Here is an 18,704-nt window from a genome sequence, read left to right as displayed (position 1 = left end):
TGGTGTGGTTCCTTGTCATAAAAAAGGTACCTGTATGATCAGAACACATCCTTGATAATTTTCGTGACAAATTTTGGATTGGTGATTGATTGGCGTTACATGGGTAAAAGTAGTGAAGAATCTGTTTCTTGAAAAGTTTAGTATCATAAAAGTCATCAAGCCACCTTTTTTAAAACCTAACCCATAACCCGTCAGGAGTTTAGGAGTATATGATATCAGTTTGGTGGTAGGATATTTTTGTAAGCATATTTTGGTTAAGAAACAACAGAAAAATGTATACAAGGACATCTTTGCCTTTCAAGAGAATAGTTGACAATGTCATGCAGTAGACAAACAGAGACACTAGGAGAGTTTATGTTTCTCGGTGACACATGCTGTACTCATAATTCACACTTTGGAGACTTTGTTGCTTCCTAATCATTTTCTCTCTTTGTTTTGCATTTATAACTATCATCCTATGTTAAGCTTGAGTTGTTTTGTCAGGGTGAAGAGGTGACATTTGACTACAACTATGTCAGGGTTTTTGGGGCTGCTGCCAAAAAGTGTTATTGCGGTGCACCTCAATGTCGGGGTTATATAGGCGGTGATCTGCTTAATTCTGAAGTAATTGTTCAAGGTGATTCAGATGAGGAATTCCCAGAACCTGTGATGCTTCTTAAAGATGGTGGACGTGGAGATAGCATGGATGATATGATGCCTAAGGCCAGGCCCTTCAGTTGTGCTAAAATTCAAACTGCAAAGAGTACATTAAAATCCAGACATGGAATAGAGAAGTGCACAACTGGTGGTAGGCACTTGGAGAGTACCATAGGAAAAGAGGATGCTATAAATCAATCTGCTGCTTCCTACTTACATAGCCTGTTGGAACTGGAGGACTCAAAGAGCAGGTTACCATCTTTGGAAGTAGAAATTTCCCATCAAACAGATGATGTAACAAGCAAATCACTGCCTGCTGTTCGGCAAGAGACTTCCATAGAAGAGGAGGCTACGAATAAAACCTCATCCAATGCTAATAGATTAGAGACAGTTTCTCCAACTTTAGCTCATAGCAAATCGCTATCTGATGTCACTAATGCTAGCATGAATTCCAAGTCCGACACAGTTGAAGACAAGAGGGTTTCATCCAAATCACAGTCTCAGATGAGAGTTTCTCGCTCATCTAGTTCTGTTAAAAAAGGAAAGGCGAGTTGTAATCCTCTAAATACCAGCAAAGTTAAGGTGACAGCCAACAAATCTCAATCACTGCTTTCTAAACCCAAAAGATCTTTGGCAAGTTCTCCTAACGGCCGTTCTGAAGCAGGTTTGGAGTTTTTTATTCAGCTTGTCTTGACTACTAGAGTTTTTATCAAAGGATACCATATTAATGGCCAATGCTCTTTAACGCATGCAGTGGAAGAGAAACTTAATGAGTTGCTGGATACTGAGGGAGGGATTAGTAAAAGAAAGGTAAGCAGTTTAAATAATATTCAACTGGATCATTTGAATTTGATAGTTTTGATTTAGGCAGTTGAAAGGTTGATGTTGCATACACGAGTGTTTTTTGTGCCATATGATCTTTCTTTTATCTGGTTCAATCATTTGAAAATTAGCATATGAATACTTTGTGGTTTTTGGTGAATGCTTGTCTTACCTGTTTCTTTCCTTAGATTCCTTATGATCATCTTTTTTGCCTTAGCATCATGTGCCTAAACTATTGAGAAATCATGATGGCATCTCAAGGCTGTTTATTTTGATGGTAAAACGTGTTTCAATGACCTGTTAATCAGAGGATCTCATAATTTAATTTCTTCAATATTATCTTGTTATTATCTCTGCTAAAGCTTTTTTTATTCCTTTTTTCTTTACAACTGATACACACTTCTTTTTGCATTTTGTACCTCTTATACGCATGTGAAATTGTAGATACTCCATGTTGTAAGCATGTTCTTTTCTTGCAGGATGCCCCTAAAGGCTATTTGAAGCTTCTGTTTCTCACTGCAGCATCAGGCGACAGTGGCAATGGCGAAGCTATTCAGAGGTAAGTTTTAGATTTTGGATTTTTCTTTTTATTTAGTGTATTAAGTTCTCATTTATTTGGTTGTTTTATATTTGATCACTTCTAAGTGCTCAGTTCTTTTCTGGTTGTAGTAATCGAGATCTTTCAATGATCCTTGATGCTCTTCTGAAAACAAAATCGCGAGCAGTATTGATTGATATAATTAACAAAAACGGTAATGTATCCTTAGCTTGGTCACATACTGTAAGATTTGTTTGTGTTGTTGGGGGAAGTAAATTTATTCCAGCGGTGCCCTTTTTTCTTTTAAAGGATTACTGTTGCTTTTTCTCTCAGGGTTGCAGATGCTGCACAACATAATGAAGCAGTACAGGAGTGACTTCAAAAAGATACCTATCCTCCGGAAGCTTCTCAAGGTGCTTGCATTGGGAACCCTGATATCTCAGTGGATTTAGTTTTCTTTGATCATAAAACTGCAGAAGTAGAGTAACACAATCTTTTGGTTGGCAAATACTTGTATGGCAATAGCTAATGGTAGGAATAGAGGAATCAGTGTCTACTTTGAAAATTGCACATTACTCATGGAAATGTGCTTCGTGCAGTATAGCTTGAGGTCCTCTATTAACGCTTGTGTTTACTTCATATGCACCACATTAAATCAATCGCAATGATTTTCCACAGAGACCAAACACATCCGTTTGGGCATTACCCATTCTAGCCCAAAGGACCAAAAACATCTTGTCACTAAGTACTAGCGATCTCACAATGGAGTAAGAGATGATCCATGGTTTCTTCATCCCTCTTACAAATGTTAAAGTTGACCAACCCGAATCCCTGACGTGTTTTGACCTGCCACCGAAAGTAGGTTCAGGTTTGTTCCTTACAAAAATCCGACGTGCCTTTACCTTTAATAACATGGAGCCCAGCCTGTTTGCCCTCAATGCATCTTTCACGAACGGGCCGAAAGAAACTCACTTGTGGGATAATGCTGGCCTATGAATGAAATGGATTTAATGGAGCTTGATTAAGCCCGTTCAAGTTAGGCCTGACCTAGGTGTTTTAAGATTTTTAGAGGTCCACTCCTAAAAAAGCCTATGGTCTTTTAAGCTTAAAACCAGAGCCTCTAGAACATCGCATTTCGCAGATTCCCTCCGGATGGTCCTTTGACTATCAGATTCTTCCACAGCTTTGCCCCGACCTCAACATATATCGGAATCCTAACCTCCCTATGTGTAGCTTTATGTGGATATTGTGGGTAGCCTTTCTGTAATCAAATCACCACCCTTTACCTATCAATGAAGCTCGGCTCTGGGCTTGTCATGGGGAGATTACGAGACAAAGCTACCACCCTACTGGCTCATTGTGGAAGGCTCTCTTGCCTTTTTTTTTTTTTTTTCTCTTCACTTTGAGACTGCCAACGGACATTCCTTTTGTGCAGGTCTTAGAGTATTTGGCAGTGAGGGAGATACTAACAGCAGAACATATTAATGGAGGTCCTCCGTGTCCTGGAAAGGAGAGGTTAGAAGACACTATCTGATTTTTAAATTGAATCTTCCTATTATTATGTTTTGGAATTGCAGTTCCTGGATTATCATGCCTATGCATTAATACCTTGTAATATATTTTGGTCAAAATTCATGAAACTAGAAGTTTTCTCCTCATTTCTTGTGCATTTGCTTGCACAATATTTTAGGGCTTAAGATAATTTTTTTCAAATGAAAAAAAGGGAAAGGAGTCTGGAAGTTATACAATAATAAAAAAAAAAAAAGAACAAAAAAGGTATGGGGGAGAGGATATAGTCGCCGCCTCTGTTTTCTTTTATAAGTAGGAGATAAGTTTTATTGATACGAATGAATAGGCATAGCCCGTGTACATAAGGAGGTATATAAAAGAACACCTAGATACATTCTATGAACGGTAGATTAAAGACAAGAAGTCATAAGCATTGTTCCCATTTAGTACAATAGCTGAAAACCAAAGCATTAAAGTGTGTAAAAAAGCTCCGCCATTGTGCGCCCCTTTCTTCAAAACAACGCTCATTTCTTTCCAACCAAATACACCACATGATGCACAACGGGATCATATTCGACACTGCTGCCACTTGAGAACATCCTTGAATCTATTTCCAACAGCCCAATAGATCCACCACCCTCGATGGGATTACTCAAGCAACATCAACCCTTCTAAAGATCTAATCCCACAACACCCTTGTCACCTCACAATGCAATAAGAGGTGATACACTAATTCTCCATTCTTTTTACACATATAACACCAATCCATCACAACGCACCCCCTCTTCTTCAAGTCGTTCGTGATCAAAATCTTCCCAAGGGCAGCAGTCCATATGAAGAAAGCTACTTTATAAGGCACACGAGACCTCCAAATATTCTTCCAAGGGAAGCGAACGTTAGCTTGTGATGTCAATATTTTATAGTACGCCTTGACTGTACATTTCTTGTTGTCATTGGACCTCCACTGCAATCTATCCCCCTGTGCCGTAAGGTGTCCCATGGAGTATATCAATCTGAAAAAATCCGAAACGGTGGGTGATTCCTAATCATGAAGGTCTTTATTAAAAAGGATATTCCACTGGTGAGAGCCATGGGAAAATACCCGCACATTTGCCACTGAAGCATCCTTGTTAGCATCAATTCGATAGAGATGGAAAGGTCGTATCAAGAGAGCAATGTCCGCACCTCACATCCTGCCAAAACCTGATTCTAGTACCCTCTCCGACCACAAATTGGATATGTTTTTCAAAATATGGCCATCCCCTCCTTATAAATTCCCCCCCCCCCCCCCCCCCCCCCCCCCCCCCCCCCCCCCCCCAACTTCATTGGAGCACCAACCCCCCAAGCACTTTTGTGTCTAGAGTCAATAATTTCTTTCCACAAAGACTCCCCCTCCAAGTGGTATCTCCGTAACCATTTCCCCAATAAAAGCTTTATTGAAGGTTCTCAAGTTGTACTCTCCCAAACCCCCATTCAAAATTGGGGAACATACTATACGCCATTTAACAAGATGGAATTTCTTTTTCTCCCCCTAGGCCTCCCCATAAAAACGCTCGAAAGAGTTTCTTAATCCTATTTGCCACCCCTGCAGGCATAGGAAACAAAGATAAAAAATAGGTGGAGAGATTAGTTAAGGTGCTATTTATTAAAGTGAGTCGACCCCCGTTCGATAAATACCCCTGTTTCCAACCAGCTAGCATTTTCTCTACCTTTTCCACTACCCCATCCCAAATAGCTCTAGCCTTAAACGTTCCTCCCAAAAGCCCAAATATTTCATAGGCAACGAAGACACCTTACAATCCAAAAGGCTCGCTAAGCTATGGATATTGGGCTCCACGCCACCACAACCATCTCGGACTACCAAGGTTCACCTTAAGCCCCACACTACTTCAAAGCATAATAACAGTGCTTGTAGAGTTTGGATCTAGCTATACTTCACAAAAGAGTAAAGTATCTTCTGCAAATAAGAGATGTGAGATGATAATAGAGCCACTAGTGCCATTACCCACCTGGAATCTGGAAAGGAAACCTTCTCCAACAATGAGCTTCATCATCCGGCCAAGTGCCTCCATAACTATAACAAACAGAGGAGAGGATAAAGGATCTTCTTGCCTCAAACCACGTGAACTGTCAATTAAACCAGTAGGGGTGCCGTTAACTAGAACTGAGAGATGGCGGTGGAAACACAATGTCGAATCCATGAGATCTACCTATCACCAAAACCACACCTCCCGAGTAAGTATAAAAGAAATTCTCAATTCACATGATCATATGCCTTTTCTATGTCAAGCTTGCAAAGGATGCCTGGAATTCCTTCCCACAGTCTGTGATCCAAACACTCACTCATTTGCAATAAGAACCGAGTCAAGGATTTGTCTCTCACGAATAAATGCATTTTGAGGCTTGGAAATAATTTGTTCCAACACCGGGCTTAGTCGACTAGCAAGAACCTTCGAGATGATCTTATATACTCCACTAACTAGACTTATAGGACTGAAATCCTCAATTATTGTAGCCCCATGTTTCTTTGGAATGAGAGCAATGAACGTCACATTGAGGCATTTTTCAAACTTTTTAAAAGAGTGAAATTCATGGAAAACCTGCATAATATCTATCCCCTTTCACAATGTCCCAACGTGTTTGAAAGAATCCCATAAAAAAGCCATCCGGTCCCGGCACTTTGTCCTTGGCCATACCGGTAATGACCTTATATATCTTCTCTTCGTCAAAAAGAGGTGTCGAGGAGCAGCTTCTAGCACATGTCGTGATCCTTGTGTGCTTGAGATGTTGGCGCTTGCATAGAACAATTCGTGCGAGGTGGCCGGAGTGTCGACTGCCACAACACCGACGTTTGAACTGCCGGTGGCCACAATCCCAACAGCAGGGCTTCCGAAATACATTTCACCCATGGAAGAGGTGCTGGTGATGGGTGGAAATACTATGAACACAAGGGAGGACTCCATCCCACCAGAAAAGACTAGGGTATTTGATAGAGTTGGTCCCCAGGATTCGATCGACATTGCAGCAAAGTCTAGCGACAGTTTTGAGATGGTATTCACTCTAGATCCAGATTCAGACTCGAATTTACATTTGGCCATTTGTGACAGTGAGTACTCTGTCCAGGGGGCGGGGGAACCAACCCCTCTATGCACACTCCCCCCAGTCCTAACCCAGTGAGGTGTACATCGGAGTGGGTGTTTAAGAAGGTGGGGGAGTTACAAGCTTGCGTTGGGGTTTCTTGTGTATGCTTTGAAGAACAGTTTAGGGCCTTCTTTAAGATGGTCGATTGAAGTTAGCCACGAAGCGAGACAGAGAACTTAAAAGACTCACCTGCTCTATTAATTACGACACGAAGTAAGGGAGTGGTGGAAGGGATAGATCAAAAGGGAGGGGTACTCTTTGTTTCCATGAAGCCTAAGATCCTTTCTTGGAATGTATGGGGGCTTAATGATCGCAATAAACGCCTTCGTATAAAAACGTTATTGCGGATGTGGAAGTTTGATGTGGTGTGTTTTTAGGATACAAAGATGGAGGTTATTGATAGAAGAATTGTTCGTAGTATATAATATTTTTACTTATAAAAAAAAAAAGAATTGTTCGTAGTTTATGGGGGTGTCTGTATGTGGGCTGGTCTTACTTGGCCTCCTTGGAAGCCTCAGATGGTGTGTTGTTAATGTGGGATAAAAGAGTAATAGAGGCGGTAGAGGAGTGTGTTGGAGACTACTCGGTCGCTAGTTTTTTTAAAAATGTTGTTGACAAGTGGGAGTGGGCTTTTATAGGCACTTATGGGCCAAACGTGGTTAGTGATAGGAGAAGGTTATGGGAGGAGTTTTTTTTTTTATAGGTAATCAAAGATATTGTATTCATAGAAATAGGCAAAGCCCAGGTACACAGGAAGTATACATGAAAAATGCCTAGCTAGGGGTTACAATAGAAAGTATGAAAAATGCCTAGCTAGGGGTTACAATAGAAAGTTATGGGAGGAGTTGGCGGGCTTATATTCTTTATGGGAAGTGCCATGGTGTATGGGTGGGGGTTTTAATGTTACTTGCTTTCCCAGCGAGAGATCGGGGAACTATTGTAATTCTGTGGCTATGGAGGAGTTCTCTGAGTTCATTTTTGACTTGGACCTCATGGATCTCCCCCTTGTTGGGGGTGAGTTCACTTGGTCAAATAGCTCGGGTTAGTCGAGATTGGATAGATTCCTTGTCGCCTCCTCTGTTAAGATCATAACATTAAGACTGTAATATTACCTATTATTTGCCAATCTTAACAGTTAGACCTTTCCGAGGGTGTGAACATTGCATCTTTGTTTCGATTCGGGGTGTCTTGGAGTTCATATTGCGAAAAGTGTGGAAAGTTTCTTGGATGTAATTAGGTTTTTTCTTTTGTATACTCCATGTGTACCTAGGCAATGCCTATTCCATTCTCTTCAATAAAGTTACTTATAAAAAAAGTGTGAAAGTTTAAGGGGTTTAAGTGTAATTTGCTCCAAAAAAAGATTTTCGGAAATATTTCAATATTTAGGCTTATTGGTGTTTTTCACAATGGTGATGACCTAAGAAATACTGCTACTGTTCGACTTAAGCATGCATAAAAGCATGTTGAGACGATTGCCAAAAATAAAATTTATTAAATGAAAGCAATGCATCTGATGCATTTTCGAACCAAATCATTTAGGTAGGACAATTGCCATCCCTGGTGAATTCTGAATGAACTTCATTATGTCAAACATACCTGTACCCATTTACTCTCTCCCCACAAAAGAAAAGAATGACCTCGTATCATTTTTTAGTTCCTAGATTGTAATTAGGTGTTTAATTGTGCATACTTCCTGTGTACTCGGGCAACACCTTTTGTTGTGTCTCAATAAAATTTTACTTTTACTTATCATAAAGAAAAGAACATGGTTGAGATTTACATGGTCTTTAGTGAATGCAGGATATAATACCTTTTTGTGAGGCTGTGATGGCATCAAACTGCTCTTGAGATTGTTATTGCTTGTTTCGATTTTCCTGAAACATGATTTTTTTGTTCATAGTTTGTATCATTCTGATGCTCAAGTGTAATCGAAGTGGCTGGCAAGAAGATTTGAATGTTGCATGTTTAATCAAATATTTCTATAATCATGTGCTTTTGTTGTGCCTATGTGGAAGGACCTTTTTTTCAACTCTGTTAGCTTTCTTTTATGTCTTGGTCCCGGGGCAACCTAACTTTTGTAATTGCTTAATATATTTTTTCAATGCAAACTCAAACCAATGATTTCTTTTCCTATTTAATTCATGGAATTATGATGATAGGCATGCTGCTTTATTATATATCCCTGAGACGTGTGTTTCCATGCAGCTTTAGGGAGTCAATATTGTCACTGACAGAGCATGATGACAAACAGGTACATTGGGAAACTAATTCCTGCATAGCTGTTCTATATGCATTCATCTAAGATGCCTTAATTGTGCGGTTTCTCTATCTCTTATTGATGGTTGAGGTTGCTTAGAAACTCATTTACTAATTTCTGCATTTGTAATTAAAGCCGTATTAACTGTGTGGTATGAATATTCAGGTTCATCAAATTGCACGGAACTTCCGAGATAGGTGGATTCCCAGACCTTTTAGAAAGCTTAGCTACGTGGACAGAGATGATGACAGGATGGAGATTCGCAGGGGTTCAAACTGCGAAAGATTTTCATTATCACATAACTATTGGCGTGATCAAGAGCATGCAAGACCTACAGAAGCAATTGATTGTGTCAAGCAATCAATGGTTGCAGTGGCCTCGTATGATACTGGTATCCCCGAGGGTTGCTCTGCTCCATGTATAGGTAATTGCCTGACTAGTGAGACTAAAACTCGTAAACGTAAAAGCCGATGGGATCAGCCAGCAGAGACTAACCAAGATACAAGATCTCAGCACAAGGAACAGAAGATAGACTGTACATCGCTACATAAAATTGAATCTGGGCCATTGCAAAGGGGTGTTGAAGAGGCACAGGATCCTATAGACATGGTAAGCAGAAAGAGAGGTAATTGTGCTGGCCCTGTTCACAATCACTCTCAGCAAGATGGAGCTATTAGTGCTGACAATGAAAGGCAGAACATCCCTGAGGATATTCCCCCCGGGTTTTCATCTCCCCAAGCTCTTGGTTTATCTCATGCTTCTTCAGCTGCGACAGATCGCCCTCAACATAATGTTTGCGATATGAAGTGTCCTTTAGATGCAATTATTGGACAGCCACAAGGGAAATTCATTTCTCGTTTGCCTGTCTCATATGGAGTGCCATTGTCAATCATACAGCATTTTGGCACACCCCAGGCAGAAAGCATAAATGGTTGGTTTATTGCTCCCGGGATGCCTTTCCATCCTTTTCCTCCATTGCCTCCATATCCCCGGGATAGCAAAAACTGTCCACCTTCTCATGCTCCCAATCCTATGACAATTAATCAACCTGCAGAAGGACGAAGGGATACTATCCATTGCCGCGCCCCTTGTCACATGGATGAAACCCCCAAATACTTGGACGGTCCATGTGCAAATAGCAACCAGCCATATAAGCGAGGAAGGGAATCCTCATATGACTTGGGAAAGAGGTATTTCAGGCAGGAGAAATGGAATGCTACAAAAGTGCGGCCCCCATGGCTTTGGAAAAGGAATGCGTGGGGACACATGGGAGACAACTCAAGAGGTGTTTCCTGCAGCATAGGTATAGGAAAAGTAGAAAATGAGTCTACAAGTTCATATTTATCAGAGGAATTAAGCTGTAGAGTAGAAAAAGCTGGCAATAATTTTTATCAGCATTCCCAGCACCAAAATCACAATTGATTTATAGGAGAAACTTGGAAGAGCTACTGGATTTCTTCTTCTATACTCTCCAGTCTCAATTCTTTTGTTTCCATGTTTATATCTAATGAAAATTTTATTCAATTTCAGAATTCCAGTCCTCTTAGTCAAGTTGTATAACAATACCCAGGCAAAAGAGCTACTCCCATTCCGGTACTGAATATTGAACTATCAAGTCCACGCCTCAAGGAGGTAGTCATTCTTGTTGATGTATAATTTTCTCATAGAAACATGAACGGCTTGTGCATTTTCAAGATCAGTGAAATAAGATACAACATGATCGATTCTTTGGCGTCTTCATTCATGTTATTCTTTCCTTGCTTTTTCTTTACTATTTTTTTTTTCTGCATGATGGTGCACAAGACTGAAGATAGAATTGATTTAATTGTGCGCAATGCTATTATTTTTCATTGTGAATTTGTCATCTCTAGTTACACCAGTTGATACGATGCATTTTAAGTGGTTTCTTATATCAATCATTCAATTTAAGTGGAATGCCACTTAAAATACGTCAAATGATATTGTGTGATTGATTAGAGATGATAAAATCCAAGATGAAGAAATAACATTTTACAAAAATGTATTATAGTTTGATTAGTTGACTGACTAGTTTGTCGACTGTTTTCTACTAACGCAGAACAATTTTGTATGCTGCTGGGGCTTCTGCTTTCATTCTATATGTTTACAAAAGCTTCACAAGAATTTTAATACCAGATGGAATTGAGCGTTATAAATTATGACGCCCCATTTCAATGTTCATTTGTTATTATTGTAATGAGAAATTGGATTCATCCCTAATTTATGTCATTGCCATGTGTATGATATAGCCAAGACTAATTTAGCTCACATCTTTATTACATTTGTTTAGAGCTCAACTCAAAGCATCGAGCCTAACATGAAAAGGGTTAAAAAACGAAGAGCTTGAGAGATAAATTCCCATTACTATATGTGAAAATATAGAGTCGTAACTAGCTGTGACCTTTGGTATACCACCTTGTATACTTGGGCTATGCCTATTCATATCAATATAATCGTTTACTTATATATATATAAAAAAAAAATATAGAGCCGAATTGCAGACCCTTAAAATGCAATACACTTAATGATGAGAATGGAAAATCGATTTTCGGACATCCTTGATGAGAGAGGACTAGGCAAATGCCATCAGAGTGCAAGGTCAATAGGTCATTGACGGAGATAATCATTCATGGTTAGAACTCACAGCTGCTCTCTATTAGGTGATGCTCATAGGCCTCAGATTCAAGGGATTGCTATAAGCAAAGTTAGCATGCAACAAGTTGTCAAATTCACGTCTATCTACGTTGTACAGAAATCAACGGTGGAGATTATCGAGACAAACAGCAGTCCATTTGATGGTTCCTTGTTCCTTTGTAGCTTGACCACAAACTCATTCCCACCCCAATAAAAACAAGATATCTTATCCACAAAGTATATGGATCTAAACCTACTGGCGCAGTGACAATTTCTCAAAATGTTGGTACTTGAAAGCAGCAACCAGGAAAACCGCGAAGAAGAAGAAAAAAAGTTTCAGAAACTTGTACACCAGAACGTTTGATTACAACAGTCGATCATGGCGGCAATTTCTTCTTACATGGCCTGCACGAAGTTCTCTATGTTGGGTTTGGTTGGAGGGAAAGGGGAACTAAGAAAGAGGAAGGCATTCTCCATTTCAGCTCAGCAGCAAGCTGAAGTAAAAGAATCACAAGAAGTGAAGGTTGAAGAACAAGAACAAGAGAAAGTGAAGATACCAGGAAAACAACCAAGACCAGTGGAACCACAAGTGAATGTAAAGAGCAAGAATATGAGTAGAGAATATGGAGGACAGTGGCTGAGCAGTGTCACCCGGCACGTTAGGATTTTTGCAGCATATATTGATCCTGAAACCTGGGAGTTTGATCAAACCCAGATGGACAAACTTACAATGCTTCTTGATCCCTCAGATGAGTTTGTGTGGACTCCTGAGACTTGCAGTAAGGTCTTTGCGTACTTCCAGGAGCTTGTGGATCACTATGAGGTAATAATTTTTCTCACACACATCCGAGCTGCCATCAATTCCTTTGTTGTTATCATGCCTATTGCCTTCTAGCTGGGAGTTGCTGCTACTGGTGATCATTACTTAGCCAGACTTATATGCCTGTGCCTGCATTGGAATTCTAATTTGATAGCTGGGCAGTTTAAAGCGTTTCATAGAGAATTCTTATACGGATTGATGAGGCCTAATATTGTTGTTCAGAAAAGTTCAGGGTGCTTTCTCCACTGTGGAATGCGGGCATAAAAATCTCGGTTGTTTTCATGGAAATAGGAAAAATCAGAGACTCGCTCTATGACAGACAACAAACATGCATCACCCACTCTCATCAACTTAAACTTTTGGAATAATTGGTGGTTTTGGACTCACGTATTAAGGAGAGTTTAGCCCACACGTGAGTAAGAATATTAGAATATAACTTAAACAATTAAACTTAACTCTTCTCATTAGTTTAAACTTTTCGGGTAAGTATTGGTTTAATACCCATTTGCACCAAGTTGCTATATACTGGCATGGCACCAGATTACACATTTAAGCACTGCCACCACCTATCAAAGTTGGGACTGGTAAATGTAAAAAATGATATAATCACATCTAAACATAGTCGACCTTTACAAATTTTAGTCTTCAGATCCCAATATCTATGCCGCTCGCTCTAACCTACTGCTATCTTTTTGGTATGATTTCAATTTTGGACAAGGGCTGTTCCACTTAATGTTTGTGTAAGCCTGTTTTGTCTTGTTGATTTCAACATTTCTTGTGTATTCAGGGTGCCCCTCTGACAGAATACACACTTCGTCTGATTGGTTCAGACATAGAGCATTACATAAGAAAGCTGCTCTATGACGGGGAAATCAAATACAACATGAACGCAAAGGTCCTCAACTTCAGCATGGGGAAGCCAAGGATTCTATTTAATGACAACAATGGCCAACCTCAAGATGCACAATGATTAGATTGCAGAAAAAGGGTAAGGAAAACAACTTAAAGCCAGTATCTTGTTGGGTCTGACAATGTATTAGAAAAACTAGCATTTCTCACAACATCTGTTTTGAAATATACAACAAAGCCAGGATAATGTCAATGTAAAAAGCAAAATTTCCTGCGAGGAAGACTATTTATTTTGTATAAAATGTTATCCTGTTGTATTGTGTCTTTTTCTTGATATAAAAATACCTAATGCAGTCAATAAGTCATTATCTTGCAAAATAACATATTAAACGAATCTTCTGGGTTGCACTTTTTAAATGTCTAAGGGGACATTTCAAAGCTGGATATACTCTGCCATATTTGACAGAACTCATCAAAAGCGATAGGAGAGGAAAGACACTAACCATATACTACATCCAAAAAGACAGTCTTTGTGTCTGCAAAATCTTTTCCACAAAACTAAAAGAGCAATGATTCATAGCGAGAATATGCAAAAACGTGGCTATGAATATGCTCAATCCCTCCAACCTTGGTTGAACAGTCACTACTAAGGGGTAGGCATTTTACATGGAGTAAGTCTGTATAAACAGAAACAATGAATTCCACCAACTGATTGCACCACCCACCTAATGGTCTTTTGAAAGCAGAGCATAAAAGTAAAAACTTGTTTACATTCAGAATAATATATATATATATATATATTCAATTTATAAGTCGGTGCGGATAACACATTAAACAAAGCGCTTACTTGTCATGATTTAATTTGGAAGAGATTTTATAAAATTGGAACTTTACAAATCAAATATTGTCATTTAAATAATATGGATGATATGTTATACACACCGACTTGCAAATAGAAAAACTCGCATATAATATGTGTGTTTGGGGCAAAAGACAGAAGCTATAAAGATGAAATCATATTTTAGTCGAATAAAGTTCTCTTTTAAACTTGGAGGAGATTCTTCAAAAAGTATGAAATTATCATTAGTTTTTTAACAGACTAGAGAAATATTTTTAAAAAATAAGATTAACGATGTTAGATTAACAGAGAATGGTTTTTTAATGTTAAAGAATCTTTAATGAGTTTAGAAGAATTTCTTTCAACTCAGCTTGAAAGGTCTTTTGTTCGTCTTGGTGAACGAATATAAAGAATCGTGGAGACGTTTAAATTTTTTTTAATGTTTCTCAACTTTTCTGAAAACTTTATTTTCAAACACAAGTAAGATACAAGAAATTTTTCTATTTCAAATTTTCATAAAATTACTACCTAATCATTATCTAAACACAAAAATTAATATAACTTTATAAACTCCAAAACAAAAAATAATTTAAAAAATCATATTCAAAAAACTTTTCAACATTATCTATCCACTTTCATAAACTTCAATACAATATTTATTAAAAAAATATTTTTATACAAGATTTTCTCTCATTTTCTAAAATCTAATCTCAAATAAATTCTCAATTATTTTTTTATAACCAAATATGGTCCCTCAAGATAATTCTTATCTAACTAACTTTTTTAAATTATTTATTTTTAATAAAAATTAGGTAAGAGAGATAAAAATGTAAAATAAATATTATAATATTGATTAAATATTTAATACGTATCAAAATATAACATGCACATCATGAAAATTTTTACCAAATAAAGAATTAAAAAGTGGTCTCTTTTTTTTTTTTCCTCAACAAGATAAGCATAGCATAGATTAAAACTAAGCGGTTACAAAGATATAAAAATCAGTGGGTTGAGAGTCCCCAACAATCATCCCAGAGCAAGCAAAAAAAAACACCAAAATAAAAACAAAGAGAAAAATTAAAAAAAAGGGGTTATTAAGCCAAAAAATTTACTTCAATCCATTCTCACAAGGAGAAGCTGCTTTAAAGCAATTTTAATATAGTCTAATAAACAGATTATAAACCTACGACTAAAACTAGTAGGTGAGGTGGCATGCTGCGTTTTGCTGATCTGGTCTGGCTTAAGGAGACTATCATGACCAGTTTATCTTGATCGTTGGTTAGGGAAAGCAGGAACATAGGAGAATAGCAACACGTAGATGACCCGATACATCGGCGTAGGACCGCCACCGACGGTGCTGGTGCGTGTGGGTAACGCCCCATGCTAAGGAAGAAGAGAACACTCGGATATGAGAGATCCAAATCCACCCTAACGGTGCTGTGCGTGGGGGCGAAGGACTCCTCCAGGTACAGTGGCTCACGCGCACTGCAAGCCGCGCTTGAGACACACGCACCATACATTTGGTCAGTTTTCTCCTACCGTCTGATAGATCGACGGCTAAAGGATTTGATGGAGGAGTGCGTGGCGGTCTAGGAAGGCTAGTAAGCAACAGATCTGGACATCTTCGTGCTATTGCTAGAAAACTAAAAAGCAAATGGGAAAAACACCTATAAACAAAGCCGGTAGTGGTTGGACAATCAGAGGGGGAGGAGCGACGCAATGATAGTTGGCTGTGGGTAGAGAGAAAAAAGATTGGAGAGAGAAATTCAAAAAGGTTTGGGGAGTGAGATGATAATTTTTTGTTTTAGATGAAAGTTTAAAATATTAATTTAAAATATTTTTATTGTTTTGAGAATTGAAAAAGTTGAATTGTTTATTATATTTTATATGAAAATTTTAAAAAAGTTATAATAATGAAATGAGATATCTTGTCTCTGAGCATTCCCATCCGGTAGACTAAAACACTGTTATAGCTAAATTTTGGGAGAAAATTTAGGGATGGGATGAAAAATTCATTCACATCCCATTCCCTATCTTACGCTTTGATTTTATGGGAGCTACAGTTGTTCCCCAAATATGGGGAACGACTGTACATCCTCAACTCTTTCTCTCATCCCTTTTGGGTTGTTGGTCCCGCGTGTTCCTCTCTCTCGATTTACCCTCTTCGACGTTGCCCTCTGTTGCACCTGTTGCCACCATTGACGGTGGTTTCGCTTCATCGGCCCAAGTATTTGTAAGTCGTACTCATCTCTTACACGATTTTAGGATCTGAAGCCCCCTCCCATGGCTGGACTTTGTCCTTCCTGGCGCACAATTTTACAAAACATCTCTCTCCCATGGCTGAATTTGATGCATGTTGTGAGCAATATAATTTTTTCTTATCTTTGGATCTAACTTTGGCCAATGAAATATGCTTGCGATCTCGGATTCCTTACGACAGTGCTTTTTTGGGTTTGGCATTTCGATTGGATCTGTCCTCAAAATTGATTGTATTTGATGCTCTGTGTTACCTTTTTGACTTCTTGGAGTTATGCATCTCGATCTGCTTTTATTTTTCATCAGTGTGGTTGGCATTGATTTATTTGTTTGTTGTTTGGGCATTTTTTAATTCACTGCTCTAGGGTTTCTATGTTGGCTTGAGGAATCCCATTTTTGATTTGGTGGTCTGAAACATTTTTCTTCTAGGTGATGTTTGAGAAAATTGTTTGTTCTTGAATTGGTGTGAGCAATTTCGAACAACAAGGGCTTAGTTCTTTGTCTTTGGACCTGTGTTGAGTTTGAACTTCTTGTTTGTTCTTGAGCTATTGTGATTAATTTCAAACCATGTTAATGGATTTTTGGGCATTTTGTTATCATGCTTTGTTCTTTCTATGTTGGCTTAAGGAATCTCACATTTGATTTGATGGTCTGAGACATTTTTCTGAGAGGTGATGTTTGAGGAAATTGTTTGTTCTTGAACTACTAATGAGCAATTTCGAAAACCAACTCTTAGTTCTTTGTGTTTGGACCAAAAATGTGCTGAGTTTGGACTTCCCATTTGTTCTTTAGCTACTGTGAGCAATTTCAATAAATTAATAGATTTTTGGGCATTTTATTTTTCACTGCTTTGTTGTTTCTATGTTGGCTTGAGGAATCTCATATTTGATTTGGTTGAGACATTTTTCAACCCATATTAACTTATACATAGCCTTCATATTGAACTGATTGAATGATTCTAATTTTACTTATTTAAATCTTTCGAGTGGAATTAGAAAGATGGTTTTTTTATTGGCTTAGTCGATTAATTTTCTTTTGATCAGTATTGGAAATATTTCAAATAAATTATAATGTGTTTGGGTTGATATTCATGGTTCGTTTTGTAACTATTCAGTTTGTGCATAATTATTAATTATCATGACATTTGTGAGCTGGACTTACTTCTTTGGGCTTGGACTGTTATCATTTTGTGCATCACTTTTTTCTGCTATCATTAATTATTATTACTAATTATTAATTATCATTGGCATATTTAGTGGTAGTATCTCTTGTCTTGTTTCCATGGACTGACCTTGTTGTTGGTGTCAATTACCTAGTTTGGACTAAATAAGTTGTTGTTATATTGAATTCTACCCAATATCTTTGTATACTTTCATTTACTGTTTGGTATTGATTTAGGCTTATTCTCCAGGGTTATATGTTTAATATAAGGCTATGATGATGGGATGTAGGACTCCATGGGAAAGGGCTATGAGACAAGTGTTTTTAATGGGGCTCCATCGATATGACAGGGTAATCCAAACCCGGATGGCCACCAACTATTTTGTGATCGTTTTTGTAAAAGGCAACTTGGGTTTTGGTGTTTTGCAGCCATTATTTTAGTTGAGCTATTGTCTCATACATGATGTAACTTCTATAAACCATTCTGAGCCACATTTAAAACACACAATTGTTTAGGGAAGCGGATGAGAATGCTCTTATTTTCTATTTTGTAAATTTTTTACTTGTTTGGATTTGAGTTGTCTTAACCCCTCAGCTGTGATGATGAGAAAATCTGAAAATGGTGAAATGACATTTTGGCATACACCTCCATGACATGGTAACCCGGATGACCAATAAATAGTGGCAACCAGTTCTTGCAGCCATGCTAGGGAGGGTGCCAAGTGTGGTCATATGTTACCATAGGATTCATGAGTCGGCTGCCAAAATCACTTGCAGAATATTGTTCATAATTGTCTAACATGTGAACCACATTTCTATGTTTATAACTTTTTAGAGATGGATTCACAAGAGTATGAAAATATGTTCTTCACAGCCTCCTGACTCATGAGCGTGAAATTGACTACATTTTTTGTGGTCAAAGTTAACAATTTTCCGTGACTTTAGATGACTCTCCACCTTCAACCCAAGTAGAGTTTCCCTCTCAAAGAAAATTAGCCAGGATGTGAAATCACCACTTGTCCCAAAAGCTTAAGCTAATAGGAAGACGTAGATTTTATTATTTATTTTATATCTTAACACTACCCCTCACTTGTGGGCCCGACTTCCTCTCAATGAGTAGGCCCAACAAGTGGAATATTTAATTAAATAGGATAAAGTGTAGAGTCAGGGTTCGAACTTAGGACCTCTGCTCTGATACCATGTAAAATCACCACTTGTCCTAAAA

The 18,704-nt window shown here is 38.3% G+C and overlaps 2 protein-coding genes across 5 annotated transcripts in view; both read left to right on the top strand.

The window, feature by feature from the left end:
- LOC121244744 (histone-lysine N-methyltransferase ASHH2-like) overlaps positions 1 to 12,007 on the top strand; it is a 33,501-nt gene extending 21,494 nt beyond the window's left edge. The window contains exons 11-20 of one of the 4 annotated variants that reach the window (XR_005936491.1): positions 484 to 1,300; positions 1,391 to 1,446; positions 1,938 to 2,017; positions 2,128 to 2,210; positions 2,330 to 2,409; positions 3,432 to 3,511; positions 8,852 to 8,897; positions 9,069 to 10,206; positions 10,434 to 10,535; positions 10,981 to 12,007. Coding sequence is in view for 2 of the 4 variants with exons in the window: in XM_041142949.1 (XP_040998883.1) it covers positions 484 to 1,300; positions 1,391 to 1,446; positions 1,938 to 2,017; positions 2,128 to 2,210; positions 2,330 to 2,409; positions 3,432 to 3,511; positions 8,852 to 8,897; positions 9,069 to 10,325 (2,499 nt within the window). In the remaining 2 variants the exon portion in view is untranslated. Of the gene's footprint in view, positions 1 to 483; positions 1,301 to 1,390; positions 1,447 to 1,937; positions 2,018 to 2,127; positions 2,211 to 2,329; positions 2,410 to 3,431; positions 3,512 to 8,851; positions 8,898 to 9,068; positions 10,644 to 10,980 lie in introns of those variants that run through there. The other 3 variants (XR_005936490.1, XM_041142950.1, XM_041142949.1) reach the window with 3 other exon arrangements.
- On the top strand, positions 11,932 to 13,544 carry LOC121244745 (NAD(P)H-quinone oxidoreductase subunit M, chloroplastic). The gene is made up of 2 exons (XM_041142951.1): positions 11,932 to 12,378; positions 13,163 to 13,544. The coding sequence occupies exons 1-2, from the start codon at positions 11,935 to 11,937 to the stop codon at positions 13,343 to 13,345; spliced, it is 627 nt and encodes a 208-aa protein (XP_040998885.1). The 5' UTR covers positions 11,932 to 11,934; the 3' UTR covers positions 13,346 to 13,544.
- Positions 13,545 to 18,704: the final 5,160 nt, after the last annotated feature.

This window comes from Juglans microcarpa x Juglans regia, chromosome 8S (genome assembly GCF_004785595.1).
Source record: "Juglans microcarpa x Juglans regia isolate MS1-56 chromosome 8S, Jm3101_v1.0, whole genome shotgun sequence".
Taxonomy (NCBI): domain Eukaryota; kingdom Viridiplantae; phylum Streptophyta; class Magnoliopsida; order Fagales; family Juglandaceae; genus Juglans; species Juglans microcarpa x Juglans regia.
The sequence above is the reverse complement of the archived record's forward strand: the minus strand, read 5'-3'. Positions and strand labels throughout refer to the sequence as shown.